This window comes from Dermacentor andersoni, chromosome 2, assembly GCF_023375885.2.
Source record: "Dermacentor andersoni chromosome 2, qqDerAnde1_hic_scaffold, whole genome shotgun sequence".
NCBI lineage: Eukaryota > Metazoa > Arthropoda > Arachnida > Ixodida > Ixodidae > Dermacentor > Dermacentor andersoni.
The window spans coordinates 145,299,542-145,319,661 of record NC_092815.1 but is presented as its reverse complement, the minus strand read 5'-3'; the positions used below and the strand labels follow the sequence as shown (position 1 = coordinate 145,319,661).

Genomic DNA, 20,120 nt, shown 5'->3' with positions numbered 1-20,120 from the left:
CAGGAACATATCATAGACGAAGATGGAAACAAACTCGAAGGGGACGCGGCATTAAATTACATCCGAAAAATAATAGCCGAATCTTTTCAAGGCAATGACGAGGTTCTATTTGAAGAAAAAAAGAGCATGAATGAGAACCAGATGGAAAAGAAGCTGGTGCTGACAAATTTCATATGGAAGAAAGCCGAAGAGAAAATTCCTAAGCGCACAGCCACAGGGCTAGATGAGGAAGGCTGATTAATGAACTAGGACCAAAAAAGTAAGGAAGCTCTGTCGAAAACAGTAGAAAAAACATTAATACATATATGAATACCAGGCAGTTGACGACAAAGTAGAATGAATTTAATTTATAAAGGTAAGGGGGAGAAAGATAGAATTTACTCGTATAGGCCATTGAGCATTATTACATCGGTGACATACAGGTTAGCAATGCAGGCGATTAAATTAAAGCTGCAAGTATTGACAGAAAATAGTGACATATTGGGAGAACTTCAGAATGACTTCAGAATCGGTAGACGTATGGAAGAAAACTTACTTGTTCTCAGTATATTGAAATATCCACGGAAAGAAGGAGACCGTTATACGTATGTGGCTTTTTTAGACATTACCGGAGCGTAATACACCGTCAACCGCATGCGTTTTGTGGGATAACTTGAAAGGAGAAGGTTTAGGCAACGACTGTATACAGCTTTTGAGCGAGATTTGTCTGCAAAATACGGTTCGCGCTGAATGAAAAGTGATGAGGAGCGAGGAGAAAGTTGATATCTCCAAAGGACTGAGACAAGGGTACTCTTTATCCCCGCTGCTCTTCGTGATGTACATGGTAAGGATGGAAATTGCGCTAGAAGGAGCTAATATCGGGTTTAATCTCTCATACAAACAGGGAGTACGATTGTTGAGCAGCAGCTCCTAGGTTAGTTTTATTCCGACGACGTTGTGTTGCTTGCTCACAGGCAAAGTGATCAGCATGGCCTGGCTAATATCTGCGGACAAGGTGGGAATTTAGGATTGGAATTTAGCGTTAAAGAATCAGGTCTTACGGTATTCAATGAAAACAATGAACAGAGAGTATCCATACAGGGACTGGAAATACCTGGGGTGAAAGAATACAAATAGCTTCGCATAAGAATAAACGAAGGCAATAGATATATAGAAACACAGGGAAAAAATAATAGCAAAGGGGAAGAGAAAGGTGGCCATAATGAACCACGGACCTATGGGGATCCAATTGGTACGAGGTGATCCGAGGTGTGTGGAAAGGTGTAATGGTGCCAGTACTTACATTTAGAAATGTGGTTCTTTCCTTGAATTCAGGGGTGCAATCAGGGCTCCATGGCAACCAAAGGTCAGTGCGACGCCTCGCATTGGGCGCCTACGGGAAGACTACAAATGAAGCCGTACAGGTCGATATGGGCTGGACAGGTTTTGAAGTTAGGGAAGCTCAGAGTAAAATTGATTTCGAAGAACGACTGAGGAATACGAAACAAGTAAATGGATTAAGAGAGTGGCCAAGTATTTGTAGAGAATAAATTTTGAATAATAGTAGAGGAAAGCACCTAGGAAAGTTAACAGTACGTATGCGACCGGTATGGTCAGCAACATGGCAACGAAGAACGTTAAATGCAAAGTTTAGGGGCTGAGACCATTTCATAGATTCCGGCATTGGAAAAAAAAAAAACTGGCTATGAGTAATTACTTAAGAGGTAAAAACTAAATTAGGAAAGAAACAATTTAGGATAAGTCAAAGGGAAGCACTTTACTTTTCGAAGCGAAATCAAGATGCCTTAGAACAAATAGGTGCAAATGCGAAAATGCGAGGTACACCAAGCAAGAAGAAAATGTGCTTGCGGCGGTAAAGCTAGGGAAACGATGGAACATATTTTATTAAAATGTCAAGCTATCTGCCAAGCTGTCGGTTTAGGCTCTGCTGGTCTCCCGAAACCCTAGGGTTCAGGAATAGCAGAGGGAAAGTAGACATAGCCGGCAACAGATATCAGTAAAATTTGATGAGGGGTTTCAGGATAGAAAAGTAGGGACACGACAAACAACGGAAACGTACAATAACAAAGTTCCGACTAATGGTTTATACAGTTTGATGGTGGTAATTTTTTTGTAAGTAAAAGAAAGAGAAAGATATGTAAGACATTAGCCAAAATAACAAAAAGAGCATGGTAGTGTAACCCACCACCCCGTTTCAAAGGGTACGAGCATCCATCCATAGCATCCACCCATCGATGCATTCATCCATCCGTCGATCCATCCACACAACCTCTTGCACCGCATTTTTGGCCTCAGAGCATTCAGAACAATTTCTAGTATTAGCTTTTCCACGAGCCAGGTTTGGCTTCGTTTCCCAGACGGTGTGTGTGCGTCACGACGCAGAAGATGGTCACGTGGAAGCCCAACAGCGTGAAATTTTGGCACCCACTCGGTCGCCTGCTGTGCTCGCTGTGCGGGCCGCAATGTAACCTACCCGAACATGTGCGTGTGTATGACCTGTTGTCGCACCTAATGGGCCCTTATTTTTCAGATGTTGTGTGTATTGAACGCTCATTTGTCGCCACGGCCGAGCAACAGTAATGCATGATTGAACGCCTTGCAGAAACGCCAGTAATCTGACATTCTGCGACCACAGACTAACATCCAGCTTTGGTATGCTGTGGCCTGACAAACCGATCGACGCCGTAAAAGAAATCGAGCACCAAAAGAGCATGCACACTCGCAGAGTCATTGGCTGTGCCAACGCGTTAAAAGCCCGTCGCACGACAGAACTCGACGCAGCAAGTCTGAGAAGCAGAACATTCAGGCTACTTTCACTAAAATTTACCGCCGATGAACTTTATTGCTAAGACGTTTCCCAACGTTTATCGGAATGGTTGCTGTTGTAACTTGTCCTCGGACGCTTCGGAGCAATGTCGAACGTAATTTAGGTTTCATAGCAATTGTCCTCGCAATAGTTCGCATTCGAGGCTATACTTTCGACTAACAGTAGTAACAGACTTATCATCTGTAGCCATCGCGCTGAGCTTTCACTTGCACGCATCTATTCACCATTGAATAGACCGGCTTTGCTTTTGAAAAAGTGGCGATGTTTGCGAAAATCATAGTTGTGCATTTGTGGACGCAACCGCCAGGGGAAAACGCGTCCCAAACGACGCGTCTTGAGCAATAGGCGGCACATTTACTGACAATCGCTGTGCATTTTCACAAATAGAGTTTGCCAGCTTCAGGTTTTCATCCTTTAAACTCCTTCATTTATGAAATACGGAATAGGCGCCACCGCTTCAGCGAACATGAAGGGCAAAGCTTGGTAACATTGGGGTACTTCTAGCCCTTGATTTATCGTTTATGTCTGCTCCTGTTCGTGTGGGAATCTTCTTTCCACGCCCGTAGAGGAAATTTACGCTGTATGACGGTTCTAGCTAGGATCAATATTATCGCATTTCCTGTTCCCTCCTTCCTTTTCCCTCCTTCCTGTTCCCTCCTTCCTGTTCCTGTTCATGTTTCCTCCAACATTGGTTGAACAATTTCAGCAGCGTACACGCTTAATAAAATGCATGTTTATTAGCCGTCGACTTCCTCGCTTGATGAAAACGGCGATACAACTCGTATATTTTGTTAGATTCGTAGTTCTCTAAAAAGACTCTGGCTTCTGAATGAAAGCGAAGCAACTTTTAGTACGAAAGCGTGGCAATTTTGTATTTATTTTACGAATTTCGTTTGTTGTCTTTGTTTGCCGTATGCACGTTATTAACACAATGCCATATACATAGTGTCATCTACGCAAACTTGTCTACACGCCGCCTTTAGGCAAACAATACTGCAATGATAATTGCCCTGCAGTTACAAGGCTATGACTGAGCTCTGACTGCGCTGTTTATCACTGCGACGGCTATCTGCGGCTTCTGATTCCCTTTGGGCCTACTGAACTTTGGCGTCGACTTGTTCCTTAGCAGCGGCTTGCATCAGGTGTCTTCTGGCGCCTTGGTGACGCGAGGAGACAGCATTAAACTTTGGCAGCCGCACCTGCAGTGGGGAGGCTTTCCGGGCCTGAAAAGGTGCATTTGGCATCAGTCGTCGACATTGGGGAATGCTTCTAGCATATCGACCCCTGTGCACCGACCCAAACAACGTAGTCGTGCCGCTCACGTTGAGTCAACAGGTGCAATTGTGTCACTAACTTGTCAGAGATGAAGCGCAAGGTCATTATAATAACTTCGTCGTAATTACGCAAGAAAATGCGCGTGTATCAACAGCAGTCCGATAACGTGACACTGCTGTCCCGTGTGACTGTGCCGAGGACTCACACAGGTCTGCACGATTTGTTTGTGTGTCAGTGTGGTTTGCTCTTTGTCATGCTTATAGTTATCTCGGCTAGCTTAGCTATGGGTGCAACCTCTAGAATGTTAAACGCTTCCTGGATGACGTCCCTCAGACACAATGTTGCTTACACGCCATACCTGAACCGAGAAGATCCCATCCCCCGGACATACCTCACAATGAGCTGTCACGGTACACTGTTTCTTAGCACCCCATTGGGCCCTGTATCTAGGACGTAGCCAATTAGAAAACGGGAAACAGCGCCGCTCACGTTGGCGATCGGGATGCCGTATGCCACCGAGTGACACGTAGTACATCTTGTGCCGCAGCGTCGCCATGCCGTTCAGCATCCGGCGGCTGACGCTGCAGCGCAGCCTGTCCGGCGGCGAGCGGCCCAAGAGCGAACCACCGGGGGGCCGGGCGGCCATCAAGAAGTCCGCCTCGCAGGACGAGGCCCGCGCAGCCAGGGCGCTCCCTTCGTCGCGCTCCGCCGACCAGGGGGACCTCAGGCGGCTGCAGGCGCTCGGCCAGGCGCCTTCCCCGGTACAGGTCAGGCTCGCTCATTCATTCTTTCATTCATTCATTCATTCATTCATTCATTCATTCATTCATTCATTCATTCATTCATTTTTCTTCTTTATTTCACGCATGCATGTATTAGTGGAGTGATTTCGTCGAATTCTTCCACGCTGTTTCTTCGTAGCGCAGCAAGGATGGTAAATGGGACGGCGCTTTACCTTACCATTTTTCAACACCTCAGAAAATAATAATTTCTTTTGACACATACCATTTTTTCCCGCCTCTTACCCTTCTCTTTCAGCAGAGCAGAAGGCTATAGAACTGTTAGCACACGCCGGCGTCACTGCTTTTACTCAATTTCTCCTCATTCTCTTTTTAAAACGCTGTTGTGTTTCTGAAATATTCTTTTAATTAACAAATGATGCGACTTTCACAAATAATAGCCGCACAGGCAATCAATCGCGAAAGTAACCGATGAAATAAATTCTGTGCACGCAAATTATGCATGACGCACGGACAGTGCCAATATCTCGTGGCTGAAAACATGTTCGAGATTCAGAATAACCCTATTCCCCCCTATGCAAAGTTCAAACAATGGAGACTGAGACGAAGACGAAGTGTCCGCGAGCATTTTATTTTTGCTCATTTTCTCCAGTTAGCCTTACCAATTTTAGTATTTTAATAAAGATAGCCTAATTTCACCCAAATCTTGGCCAATCCCCCACAGTGGATGTGCGCCATCGCATAAGGCATACCATACCATACCAGGACGCTATTTCTCTAGCTCAGGTGTTTTCTCCTTATTTCTGCGTATACATCTTTGGAGAGCCGGCATGGTTCGTTTGCAAGGATGGAAGTTGACGTCCCCGTATCTCTGCCGGAAATGTCGACTAAAGCGGTGGCTGCGTCTAGGAAGCGGACCGGCCTCCAGAGCGACACCGACGGCGATGACACCAGCGTCTACTAGCTCAGCAGTGAGGTCTTCTCTGATGAAGCCTTCGAGCTTGTGCGGAGCCGCAAGGCGAAACGAAGACACACCACTAGGGCACCCATGTCTTAGAGCACGCCAACGGTAGGACAAGCTCAGAGTACCGCAGTCAGTACTATTCTATTTGTACCAGAACTCGCTGCGGACAACCTGAGGCGACTTAACAGACAGTCTGTATCGGTGCAACTTCAAGCGGTGGCGCCAAATCAGGTGATAGACGTTAGAGTCAAAACACGAAAAAATGTGTTGGCTATCAACGTCACACATGAGCCTGCGCTGAGAAATTTGACGAAAGTTGCAGAACTAGGTGGCGCTAAGCTCCGTTCGTACATCCCCCTGAACAGTGGTTCCACTACTGGTGTCATCTACGACGTGGACGTCTCCATCTCCGGCGCTGACTTGCCGATTCTAGTGAAGGCTGCCATTGATGGCGTCGCCATAACACATGTGTATCGCCTCGGCACATCCCGCTGTGTGAAAATTATTTTAAGGGCGAGACTCTCCCGTCGCACGTCAAGGGGGGCCACTTTAGACACCCTGTGCGACCATTCATCCCAAGGCCACTGCAATACCGCAATTGTATGAGGCTGGGACACGTGAGCGCTGTGTGCGAGAACACGAGAGTTTGCTCACACTGCAGACTCTTGTGCCGCCACGGTTCTCAAATAATTGCCTTGGGTCCCATGATGCTTTCTCGAAGGACTGCCCCAAAATGAAGAAGGAAAAAGCGATCTTGAAGCAGATGGCGAGAGACTATTCGTCTCGTCGGGAAGCTGTTGCAGCCGTTAGAAAGCGACGCTCCCGACGCCGTCGGACTTCAAAGAACGCTGATGCCTCTGTGAAGAGTACGCCCCAGCCGACAACACCTCCTCCTCTGCCTCCTAGGCCTGGCTAATTCAATCTAAATCTGACAAGGTCATGGCGGAGAACAATACAACTTGGTCCGCACTACTAAAGCAACAGCCAGAGCCAGAATAACAGCGGAAGTCACAACCGAAACCGCAGCCGATGCCACAGCTGATCCCACAGCCGGAGCCGGAGCCACGTCAAGTGATACAGCTACGCACGACTGTAGAATGCACAGCGCGGGTTCCTGCCAAATTGCCCGAAGAAGACCGGCAAGTGACTATGATGCTCCGGTCTCTGAGGAATACTTTTCGAATGATTTTGAACAACCTGCACCCTCCGTCAGCCCGAAGAGCAATGCAAGTGCTGTATGCGCTCAATTCAGTACTTGCAACTCTTGAGTAAGCATCATTGCTCACCTGCATCATTCTCTTCGCACTGAAGTCAAAAAGGCTGGAGTTTAGCTTAATAATATACTGCCACGCACTGCAACGTACTGCTGACGCCCACCGGCTCCTTGGTCTTCGCTGGTGAATTCAACGTGCATCACCATCTATGGGGAAGCACCAAGATTAGCTTCAGATACCAGAATGACGGCAGCCTAACGTATCGGCGGAGCACTTGCTTGGACTTGACTGATTTCCAGACGCTTCGCTGCGTGCACACAGTGTTCCCTCTATCCCGCTTTCCTCTTTCTGTTCCCCCTTTCCCTTCCCCCAATGTTGGGCAGCAAACAAGACGCTCGTCTGGTTGACCTCGTTATCTTTCCTTTCTTTGCTATGTCTCTCTCTCTCTTTAAACAATGGAAGTATGCGGAAAGTTTTGACATTTGAAGGTATCTTTTCGCAGAAACTAATTTACGAAGAAGCTTCTGAGTCAACGTAAATGCTCGAAGGCTTTTCTAAAGCTTGAAGACTCGGCTTATCTTCTCGTTGCATCAGCAACGAGTTATTTCAGTCTGTGCTTGTCGTTTCGCGGAGCCTATAGGTGACACAGAAGAGGCTGGAGCTATTATTTTAATATAGTAGTCTGACCAGATCTGCAGGATGAATAAAGTTAAAGCGTTGATAGCCGCGTTTATAGCAGCGAAGTGATTCAGGTGTACGTTTGTAGTCTTCTGTGATGGTACAAGGGAATGGGTCTTACGTGCATGAAAGATGGAGTGGGATAGCTGTAATTTCAGCTTAGTGGGGCTGAGAGCTTGTTTGCGAGTGTTTTAGGAGACACTCATCTTTGGTGTCTGTGACATCATAAGCTCTGTATTGCACTCTGGCGGGTCGGTGACGTGGATAGCGGACTAGGGGTGATGCTGTTGTGGCAATAAAACTTGTGGCAATGAAATACGTGTTATGTGCGGTTGTAAACGTGGCGAATGGGATCCGTGTGTTGAGGAGAAATCCGCGTGTCGAAAAGAAAAGATTTTCGCCTCACACGTCAGGCGAAAATCTAAGGCGTGGTGACCATGTGTTGGTGGTTTCAAAATCTGGAGAGCCAAAGATGTGGGTAAGCCGTTAACCCAGGAGAGGTCGAGCTGCTGAGAGCGGTCGTGGACACCGATGAAACTTGAAGTGCTGTTGTTGTAGGTGCAACTAAGTTCCAGAAAGTGAGTGCTCGCGTTGAGCAGAACGCTTGAGTGAAAGTGTAGAGATAAGCGATGTTGCATTTGCTGACTTTAATAGAGCAGGAAACTCGTTATCGTAAGCGGGAAATTAGGTGAGCGTTGCAGAGCTATAGCATGTCGGCTTTCTGTAGGCCCTTGTGGCGGGTGCAAATGCGTATCAGCATATTAAGGGCATGTTCACCCTGTTATAACAGGTAAGCAGTCACGTAGCAACAACAATAGCATTGGATGTGGAGGCAAAGTATCCCGAGGTGAAATTGTTATGTTTGCGAAAAATCAAGCGGTTTTATAGTAACTGGAGAAGTTAGCCTAAAGGCAAGCTTGGCATGCTACTCCAGGTATAAGCAATGAAACGGACTGAACAACAGAGGAAAAGAAAAAAAGGAGAAAGAGACAAGCCCGAGTACACATACAAGCCCGCGAGCGAAACGCACTAGAACCCCAACTAAAGGTAACATACGGAGTCTCACTGAAGCCTGTAACTCGCAGGAATGCTAGAAGTGTATAAGTAACACGCGAAGCAGTGGCAGGACACCGCCATGGTCCAAGGGCGTCCTACAGATTAAAAAGCTCGTCGTCACTAATGTTTCGAGCGACAACTCATCTTTGGAGCGGTCCGAGAGACTTCGCCCTGTTCATCCGCTTTTATGCACAGTTTGCACCTGTGGACCGCATACAGACTATGGATTTCGGGTTGTTAATTTGTTTAACTTCTCGCACCCCACTTTTGAATCACCATCCTCATCTTGAATTCTTAACGGTGCGTTTGGGGATATTTCATAAGGGCAAGTGGAGGGGTGGAGCAGTAAAAGAAAAAGACACATAAAAAGATTGTTGCAAGAGCACGTAAACCAAGACCTTTCACGAGATACAGAAGAACCTATGTAAAAGGCCAAACATTCAGTATTCACTTCTGAAATGAACCGTCAACACTTGCTCGAACCTCAGAGGATTACGTTCGCTGACAAATTGATCTCGTAGCTTTTTTCCATTCCTCAATCGCTAGCGGTAAAAACGACTGCTTGAATCTGTCGGTCGAACCTTGTGAACACTGTGCACAGCGAGAATTTCAATCCTATCACTGCCGTCGTTCCCATTGCCCGCAGGGATCGCCGCTGCAACACCACGAGCCGGCTCAGCCGCAGCAGCAGCCTCCCGAGCCGCCTGCCCGCAACTGGTCCCCACAGCTTACATCAGGCGGCGGTGGCCGCTACCCGACGCGGGCGGTGAGTGTCGACCGTGCCACTTCGTCGTCGTCTTCGTCGCTGCTATCCCGGTGGCGGCAGGTGGGCCGATCCAAGAGCGCCAGCATCTCCGAGCCCCGCGAGTACCCCCTAGACGACGGCAACGCCAAACCCACGCCGCCGCCGCGACCCCCCCGGTCGGCCGCATCCAGGCTGTCCGGTGAGCGCCCGCACTTTTCGATTCAAGGGCAGGCTCACGGAAAGTTGGGCATCTTTCACGGTCTCGACTGTTTACGGTGCAGAACATTTACTGCCGCCTGCATTTTCCTCCATCTATACGAAACCGCTCATGTATAAAAAGTTTCCCATACATTAATTTGCCCCAGTCTTCTTGAGATCCTAAGCATAATTTCGCTCTTTCTAGTGTAGTTGTGTTCCCATTACTTGGCCACACCACCATAACCGATCGGCCCTGGAAACACGACGATGTGAGCCTTGTTCTACTCGGTTAACTTGTTCACGCGATGTCTTCGTCTGCAGTAGCCGCAGACCTTGGCACTTAAAGGTAAATTGAATTAGTACAATGAAACAAGGCCGAAAAATACAAACAACAAGACGTTCGCAAAAGTAATGCGAAATGTACAGAGCGTGTCGCAAGCAAAAAGGACAGAAAACTGGTCTTACGCGCGGCTCGAAGAAGTTTCCGCACTGCAAGCGGGCTTCCGTTTTCTCAATAGCTATGTGGCTATGGTATCGCAACACTCCAAGTATTGCAGAACTATTACGAGCTGACTATAACGAGGAACTGCGATCAATTATCTAATCTAAACCACATCAAGACGGAAGAGAGATTCATATGAATATTTGTCTAATTACGCGATCATACTGCAAGAACTTTAGCCCCAAGATGTCATTTATAGCTTGAGCTATAATTCATGACTCTGCAAAAGCAGTAGACCGTGTTAATGCACGCGGGGGCACATTTTCATACGTCTGGAGACTGCGTTCTCGAGATTTACTTGAGGGAGTGCGCCTTTATATCCCAAGGTCTTCACAACGTCAGTAATATGCATCTATACGGTACGCAACAGGACACTAAAAGGAAAAAAATTCCACCCAGTCGACTGAAGCATGAAACTAAAAAGCGAACCCCATGAGAGTTTCTCCGTAAGCGAAGCTTCACAGTTGGACGAAAATTCCTTCTGGCACTGGGGGAGGAAGGGGGGGGGATAGAAAGCGGCACCAACGCCTTTCTGGAGCTGTCACTATGGCTTCCGCAGAACTGATTTGCCACAACAAGGTATTAAGGTCTCTCCGTCGGGCTTTTCTATGGGTCTATCTTGTGGGCCTCTCGGCTTCAAACGGTTTTTATGGTCTTCAAAAGTGTCAGCACTACAAGTTAAAATCGGCTGTGCTGCTCGTATTCTTGTACCATTGGTGGTCACTAGATGGAGTCGCATGATTTTTTTTATTTTATCTTCAATAACCTAAAGGCGCTGAGAGGCATTACATAGGGGGGGGGGGGGATACAATTCACACATGATATTGTAATAAAAATGACTGAAGGCAACAATCAGGCACAGATTTCAGTAGAAGAAACACTGCGTAAAAAAAATGAAAAAAGAGAGAAAAAAAGAAAAGTAATTGGGGTGAGAGTACATGGTACAATTCATATTTGCTGTACATGGCACTTTTCAACAAGGCACAAGTGGCGCGTGGGTGCGGGTAAATGGACATTTAGAAATTACACATATATATAACACAGGCCAGTCAAGAAGTGGCAGCTGAACATTTTATACATTTAAAAATGTGCGCAGGGCTGATTGGAAGGCAGACGGGTCAGTGATTGTTACAATATCTTGAGGTAGGGCGTTCCATTCATTCACTGATAACACCAAAGGGGAATGTTGGAATTTTTTGGTCCTAGCAAATATGGGAGACACTTTGCATACATGGTCATTGCGGGTGGACAGATAATGGGCGGGTAAGATAGGAGCAGATGAAAAAGATGAACCACAATAGTAAAGGGAGTGAAAAAAGGACAGACGGAAATATTTCCGTCGTGTGTCAAGATCCGGAAGATTAAGGGTCTACTTTAATGCCGACACACTTTGATATGGAGAGTAGGAGCGCAAAATAAAGCGGGCAGCCTTATTTTGAATTGATTCGATGCAATCAGAAAGGTTAGCTGTGTGAGGGTTCCAAATAATTGAGGCGTAATCGAGGGTTATTCTGATAAGGGAGATGTATGCACGAAGTCTTCTGTCGCTGTTTGCAAGGTACAGACGGCGTTTTAAAAAGCCAAGCTTTTTGATTGCCTTGTTATTAATATGCTCAACATGCATGGCCCAGTTTAAATCAGATGTAAGAATAACGCCTAAATATTTAAAGGAAGAGGTTCGTTCGAGTATGCAATTGCGTCGAGTGTATACGTTAGATGGAAAGGTTAGCTCGGAAGAAAATGTCATGACCTTAGTTTTATCTGCATTAATTTCCGTCTTCCATACGCGACACCATTCAGCTAATGTGGTTAAATCTTTTTGTAATATGGCAACGTCATCAGGGGTGGTTATCTGTCTATAAATTACACAATCATCGGCAAACAGCCGTATTGTTGAAGTTATATTCTTAGCTATGCCATTAATATATATTAGGAATAATAATGGGCCTAACACTGGGACCCTTGAGGCACCCCTGACCTAACGCGGCAGAAAGTAGATTGGTTGTTATTAATAGTTACCGATTGAGAGCGACCAGATAAAAACTCGTTAATCCACTGGGTAGTTTCCTCATCTAACTTAAGGCTTAACACGATCGAAGGCTTTCGAGAAGTCAATAAATATTGCGTCAGTATAAAGCAAATTGTGCAAAGAGTCATGTAGGTCAGTGGTTAGTTCGAACAACTGTGTTTGGCAAGACCGTTTGTATCTGAAGCCATGCTGATTTTTGAATAACAGATTATTTGCATTAAGATGACTCATAATGTGGGAGTAAATTATATGCTCAAGGAATTTACAACAAACTGATGTCAGTGAAATCGGGCGGTAATTGCTTGGACATGAGGGGTCACCAGATTTGAATATAGGTATGAAATGGCCAGACTTCCAATCATCTGGAACACAGCCGGTATCCAGTGATTGTTGGAAAATTAAACACAGCATAAATGATGATACGTGGGAAGTTAGTGCTAGTAGTTTAGAGCTGATGCCATCCGGTCCAGGACTGGAGCTAAGCGGGAGCCTGTCAATGGCCCGTGATACACCTGCTGCAGTAACAGTGATGGGCTCGCTTGGATGAGTTATCGTAGAAAGAGAGACGGTACAAAACTGGTCGAGTGGCGGTTCGTCGGTAAAAGCTTGACTGAAAGTGTTGTTCAAGAGGTCACCACATGTTTCATTGGGCACCATGCAGCCATCTGCGTCCTTTAGGGTTATTGCAGTGTCCGTATCTTTAGGGTTAATTACACGCCAAAACATTTTTGGATCAGACTTTAACAAAGTGGGCAGGGTATAATTGAAATAATGATCCTTAGCCTCTTCAATTGTTTTTTGTGATTCACGAGCTAATTCTTTATATTTTTTCCACGCATAATCAGTTTCGGTTCGCGAGGCCTTATTATACGCTCTTTTCTTTTTATTCAGGCAATGTTTGACTTTTTTTGTAAACCAGGGAGCATTTGTTCTTGACGTGAAGGAAATCTCAGGGATGCACGTATTTTCGATTTTTTTAAGGAAGTCACGGAACACTATCCAATTGTCATTAGTTGTACGATTAATGAATTCGTTTGAAAAGGAGCTTGCAAACTCGGTTAGCATGCTATTCATTTTTCCAGAATCTGCCTTTTTGTAATTAAGTATGCGTTTTAGCTTTGTTGGCTTATTAGGAAGTGGGAGTGGGTGCGAGCAATGTACTACTCTATGGTCACTAATTTCATCAAGGACGTGAACTACAGCATTAGTTGGATTGTTTGTTAGGACTAAATCGAGGGTGCGTTCGCCTCGTGTCGACTCCTTTACCAACTGAGTTAAATGAAATAAGTTTAATGTTTGAAGGAAGCGAGACACCTCGAGCCGGGCGGGTGTTAATGGCGATGATGGCACTGACCAGTTAATAGCAGGGTAGTTAAAGTCGCCGCCAAGCAACAAAATACACTGCGGATATTTATTATAAATAAATTCAAGCACCCTGGTCATGTGGTCAACGAAATCGGGTTTGCTGTCAGGAGGCCGATAACATACGCCGATGATGCATGCGCGGCCTTCAAATCGGGTTTTTACAAAGATCAGCTCAAGAGGGGTATCAATAACCACAAGAGAAGTTTGATACACAGTCCTTATTGCTATCAAGACACCACCTCCTCTAGACAAAGTTCTATCTTTACGAAATATTGACAAGTAGTCAGGAAGTGATAACTCGCTATTGCGTATGTCACCCCGGAGCCAAGTTGCTGTGCCTAGTATAATATCAGCAGAGCACGTGTGAACTATTGAAAGTAATGAATCAACCTTATTTATAATGCTGCGAAAGTTAGCCAGAAGAATAGATAAGTTATGTGCCTCTCTTCTGACAGACTCGATTCGTACAGTTTGTCATTCTGAGGCACGTGGTTGTGGTGTGTCTGCCTGAATTACACGGGCGGAAACCGCATCACAGCAGTAGATGTGCCCTTTAAGCTTCAATTTGTTGTACCGTATCGTGTAGCGGCCATCCTTCCCTTTATTTTGTTTAGCGAAGTCACGCAGCATTTTCCTTGCAAACTGTATTTTTGGGGAACAATCTTCCTCAATCCATAACTTAGGTTCAACATCTCTGACTTTATGCGCATTGCATAAACTGCAAATTGCATTGCATACCCACTGCATATGTGCACTGAAGATTCAGACAAAGAGCGGAGCACTCGTCTGGTATTTTTCAGAGCCTATTGGAGATTGCGGAAAAAGGTGCCCAACGACAATGTGCCATAAAAATTATTTTGTTGCGATAGCAATTATACGGACACTCCAGGCGCGTTTTTGCCGTCGCCGTGATGTTTCGTATAAAGTCCAAGCACGATAACATCGTCACTGCGCGCAGTATGCTGTGCGCGTGAAACCTTGCGAGGGTCAGCCGACGATCGCGGCTCAATCTCGCGCGCGCAACGAAGGAAAGCGTGGAGGAAGCGCGCCGTCTTCCGCCGCGCGCGAGATCCCGGGGGAGGAACTGGGAGGGGGGGGACGTTATACAGCGGCGGCGGCTCCGTACGGCAGGGCCGCACGAGCGCCCTATCTTGAAAGTGATCCCCGATGTGGACAAAGCGCGTGATCGCGCAGGCCTCGTATACCAAACGATTTGCGATGTGCACAAAGTGCGCCGAGTGCTCGTAGCTTCGTAAATGCTGTGCTTTTGACCCTTAAGGCCCAACCACTGGCATGCGTCGGCACGCTTCGGTACGCGCCGACAAGCGAACGCGTCGCTTCGCGTCGGTTGGAGGAAAAGGACACGCAACCACTGGACAGCGCCTCTGACGCGCGCCGACGCTCGCTTCTCGGCTGCGGCGCACTGTTTCTGGACTATTTTGTCTTCAACCGTCTAAATCTGGCCTAAAACAGCCTGGTGTATAAACTAAGTTTGAAACAATGGGTTAACTTAAATTAAATTATGGAGTTTTACGTGCCAAACCCACGATCTGATTATGAGGCACACCGTAGTGGGACATTCCGGAAATTTGAACAACCTGGGGTTCTTTAACGAGCACCTAAATCTAAGTACACGGGTGTATTCGCATTTCGCCCGGATCTAAATGCGGCCGCCGTGGCCGGGATTCGATCCCGCGACCTCGTGCTTAGCAGCCCAACACCAAAACATTAAGTTAGTGATCGGTATGCTCTTTTAGATATGAAAAACACGTTTGATTAATGAAAGTATGGTTGCCGCAACCGTTTCTTTATGCCTTTGAAGTAACAATAGTGCACAAAAGATCGACATCACCGCTCACGCTCGCGCTTCGTCTGTCTACGAGATAGCTTCGCAAATATCTGCACGACCATGCCATATCGTATAAAAAGATGTTGTACAGTTTCGTTTTCGATAGCTCATTGCGCAACCAACTATGTAGGAATTAGGCGTGCAAAGTATCACTGAAAAATCTGTGTACGAAATATTGTCACGTAGTAGTAACGGTCAAAATGATGCAGAGTCAAAACTGGGAGGTACATGTCTATCTCTTTATTATGCCAACTTGTGCTCAGCAAAAGCAACACTCATTCGCAACAATATAGCGGCGAGCAAAGCCGGCGATCGTCGAAAATCTCATATGCGGGTCAAGCGCGTCGGCTTTCATATACCAGTCATCGAAAGTTCCAGCGTATTCACTGGTGCCCGCGCGCTTTCCATAAACTACTAGACAATTCGTGTCGCGTATGCAATCAGATTATACAAGATTCGTCGACAACAGACAACCGATGGATCCATCGATAACATTCGCGAAACTTCCGATACGTGCAGGCACGTCCTGCGCCGAGCGATAACGTTTAACATTCGTTAGCCGGTGAAATACGGTCACCGGATATAGGTAAAAAAAGTATCCGTGTCAGTATAATTATGCTTGTTGGTGCATTAAAGAAACGTGAAAAAGTGGGTTCTGAGAAAATCAGCAAAAATAATTGCAGCACCTGTATCACTCACAAAAAAAAAAAAGCATCTAGAATAGCTAAAATTTGCGTGATTCGTTGCTTGTCTCCTCTCGATTCTTGATTATGTGAAATCTTGCCCATGGAGCACCTCATTTATTATTCTAGGTTGTTTTGAACCATCAAAACTGCATCGGGAGGCCTTTACATCGAGTGTATTGCTAGAAAAATTTCACTGTGTAAAGGCCATGTTCTATAGTAACTGGTTTCAGCTTGTCGACTCTTTCTCGACATTAATGAAATGACATACCGTCAGATAATGCAATCTTTAATAGGTGTCTTTCGTTGCCCTTGGCCAAGTCGTGCTATAGATGCACTTGTTCGAATGTAGGGGTGCAGCTCATTTGCGTGATATAAGAAATATATATATATATATAGGTTATTTTCACAATTTATACACTTCAAGTCACCAAAAAAAACGCCAGTTTATTGTTTCCATCCTTCCATGATGTTTTGACTGAAAAAGACATTCAATTTGTTCTTGAGGCACGCAATAATTGATGTAGCATATTATTTCATTGCGCAACACCGGATACAGTAGCTAAGCATTATTAAAATTCATAAAAAAATAATAGCACAATGCATATGATCAGCCACATAGCATTTTCTTGCACTTTCTTAATTCATTCCTTTCTTCTATTAGCACAAAAGCTGTTGCACTGAAATAATTAACTAGTACATACCTAAAAAGCATGGTGTTATACTACAATAATAATCAATCAATCAATCAATCCAATGTTTATTATAGTGCCCAGGAACAGGTAGAGAGCCTTCGTACTGGTGCACTTATAAAACAATATGCGAGGCAAAATGTACAGAAAACATGAATGTGGTAGACAAAACAATGCGAGACAGAAAAACAAATAGGGAAGAAGAAACCGAGGAAAGGTAAAACGGAGTTAACCTTACATGATTATATACAGATACACAAAACACAGGAAATGAACCCTCAAGTATGCCAGTACAGGCACAATTCTTACATGTTTTTGGAGTGGAGTCATATATAGCACAATCTTTAATGCAACTAGGCCAGGCAAAGAATGCGGAATGCTTGTTGGTGCTTGTTAGTGCTTGTGGCACCAACAAGCATTCAACAAGTATACTGTTGTGGCACGAACAATTGCTATGATCACGAAGCTTTGGGGAATGTATGCCATGGACCACCTTATACAGGAACAAAAGGTCTGATTAATTAAGTCTTGAGTCTAGAGGTTCTAGTTGAGGTACATTTGAGAAGGCTGAACTATGGTTGCCAGAATGGCAAAAGTGGTGCTTGAAGATAGATATCAATATAGTCTGGGCGTGTTCAATGAGGTCGCAATTAGATTTGCACGTTGCACCATCTACAGAGACATACTCCAGTAGTGGGAGGCACACAGCAGAATACAATTTCAGAAACCGAACAGGCGAGTGGAAATCATGCAATATACGACATACAATTCCAAGAGCCTGAAGGGAACATTGTGTGATTATCTGTGTGAAGAGAAGCTGAATATTTTGTCGAAGTACACACCAAGATCTTTCATTTCATCGACCCTAAGGAGTGGAGCATCCCGTAGGGTGTATGAAAATTTCACATGGTGTGTTTTCCGCATATAACTTATTGGCATAGTATTGGAAATATTTAAGAGAGTCAGAGAGAGAGAAAACAAGGATAGGAAAGGCAGGGAGGTCTACCAGAAGAGCATCCGGTTTGCTACCCTACACTGGGGGTGGGGGAAAGGGCAATGGAAAGAGGAAGAAAGGGAGAGGGTAAGCCCTGAGCGCGTGTGGGAGGGACACTATACACAGGGACACTATAAACGGTCTCTTAAGCCGGTGCACTTCAAGTACTGCACTAGTGCACGAATCGCTTTTCGAGACAGCGACGGGTGTGGCCACGGTCCGAGTATTTTTGACTCGGTGAATGGTCTTGAGTCTAGTCGGTGTAAAGTTGCCCGCAGAGGGAGGCGTTGGACATCGTAGCGAGGGAAGGTACACAATAGGTGCTCGATGGTTTCCTCGCATCCACAGGAGTCGCACATCGGACTCTCGGCCATTCCCAAACGATAAGAGTATGCGTTCGTGAACGTCACTCCCATCCACAAGCGGAACAGCAAGGTTGTTTCGCCACGGGAAAGGCTAGATGGCAGTTGTAGCCGTAGCGTGGGGTCCAGTTTATGTAGTCGGCAATTGAAGGCACTTGAACTCCATAGATTTTGTGACTTCTTCCGTGCAAGTAGGCGAAGTTCCCTGGCAGCGTCCGACCTCGCCAAAGCTGTTGGACGCGTCTGGGCATCTTCGTGGGCAGACCGGGCAACCTTGTCAGCTAGGTTGTTGCCGACGATGCCATAGTGAGCAAGAATCCACTGAAACACAATGTGGTGCCCTCTTTCCAGGGCATGGTGGTGCACTTCCCTGATGTCAGATATCATCTGCTCGTAAGTTCTTTGATGTAATGCAGACTTGATACTGCGAAGAGCTGCCTTAGAATCACAAAATACGACCCACTTCTCTGTTGGCTCTTCGGTGATGAACGTCATAGCGGCATGGAAAGCTGCAAGTTCTGCCGACGTAGATGTAGTCAGGTGTGACGATTTGAATCCAACTGTAACCTGCCTAGCTGGAACGACGAATGTGGCAGTTGAGCTGGTAGGTAAGGTCGAACCATCGGTATATATGTGAATGTGGCCATGATACGTCTGGTGAAGTAATAGGAGCGTAAGGTGCTTCAGAGCCGGCGATGGATGATCGGACTTCTTTGTAATTCCAGGTATAGCAAAATTCACTTGAGGCTATCGCAGGCACCACAGGGGAGATGAAGGCTTCGCCGCCGCTCTAAAAGATGTCGGTATGCACTCTTGATGAGCGCTAATCACTCGTGAAAAGGTCGCTTGAGGTCTCTCGGCTGGCAGGGAGGCCAAATGATGGTCGGGGATCCTTGACAGATGGCGAACGTGCGCTTTGAGAGAGTCGACAGCTACATGCGTCTGGATTATATGGTCTCCCGCGATGGCAATTGTTGCTGCTGTTCCCAATTGCGTAGGCAGCGTCTGAAAGGGTTAAGCACTGCAGAAAGAATATACCATCAGCACCACAAGAAAGGGAAGGTTTAAGGCGCTTCATACACTTGAAAACAAGGTCTTCATTGACTGATAGCGTACATGCCGTGCCAGACTGAAAAGAAAGGTTACTTGAAGCACCTTTTACGCCATATACACAACAGAAATGTTCTGAAAAGCCATCAGCAGTGTTCGAGACATCCCCATTTTCATCAAGAAGGCACACATCTTTGGCGCTCTTTTTAGAAGAGTGAGAGCGTGCGAAGCTCCAGAAACATTTTGAATTACGTGTCATGCCGGCTTCAACACATTCAATGTGGTCGTAGTGATGATTCTAATAATAATAATAATAATAATAATAATAATAATAATAATAATAATAATCTTAGTAGTAACATGACACTCTAGACAGCTCGCAAGGCTAAAAAAGGTTGAGTCCTGTAGGCTATAGCGTCTGATAGCCAGCCATCTAGAGCAGGAATAATTAGGCTGCAGAAGACACACCCCCCCTCCAAACACGTACACACAAACACGCACGCACATACGCTCACTTGCTCAATCAAAGAGCATGGCACACACGCACACAGTCGACGGGTGCACAACACGCAGGAGTGCTAATCAGTGCGGTCGCAATGAAGCGGAGTCCGAATGGCTAGGGGGCGGGGGGGGGGGGGGGAGAGAAAGCTCTGTATTCGAGATATAAGCTTGGAGTTGCGGTGCCGGGCCGTAGAGGCGTGATGGGGCTCAGGCTGTACTGACCGCTTGTTCAGACAGATTGAAGAAGATGGGTGCTGTCCAGAGACCTGTCAATCAAGCTGCAGAATATACAGACTAGTGCAATGTAGCGCTGGCATTGTAGGGTGTGCCACTTGAGGACTTTGAGGCAATCCTTTTAGGCTGGCATGAGCTTGCGACGACCGAAAAGACGGGAGT

At 46.0% G+C, this 20,120-nt stretch overlaps 1 protein-coding gene across 14 annotated transcripts in view; it reads left to right on the top strand.

The window, feature by feature from the left end:
- Positions 1 to 20,120, top strand: part of LOC126540634 (coiled-coil domain-containing protein AGAP005037-like) — a 592,903-nt gene that overhangs the window by 221,609 nt on the left and 351,174 nt on the right. For all 14 annotated transcript variants that reach the window (XM_055076173.2, XM_055076175.2, XM_055076166.2 and 11 more), the window contains exons 2-3: positions 4,650 to 4,869; positions 9,401 to 9,698. In XM_055076173.2, the coding sequence (XP_054932148.1) occupies positions 4,657 to 4,869; positions 9,401 to 9,698 (511 nt within the window). In that variant the 5' untranslated portion in view covers positions 4,650 to 4,656. The remainder of the gene's footprint in view (positions 1 to 4,649; positions 4,870 to 9,400; positions 9,699 to 20,120) is intronic.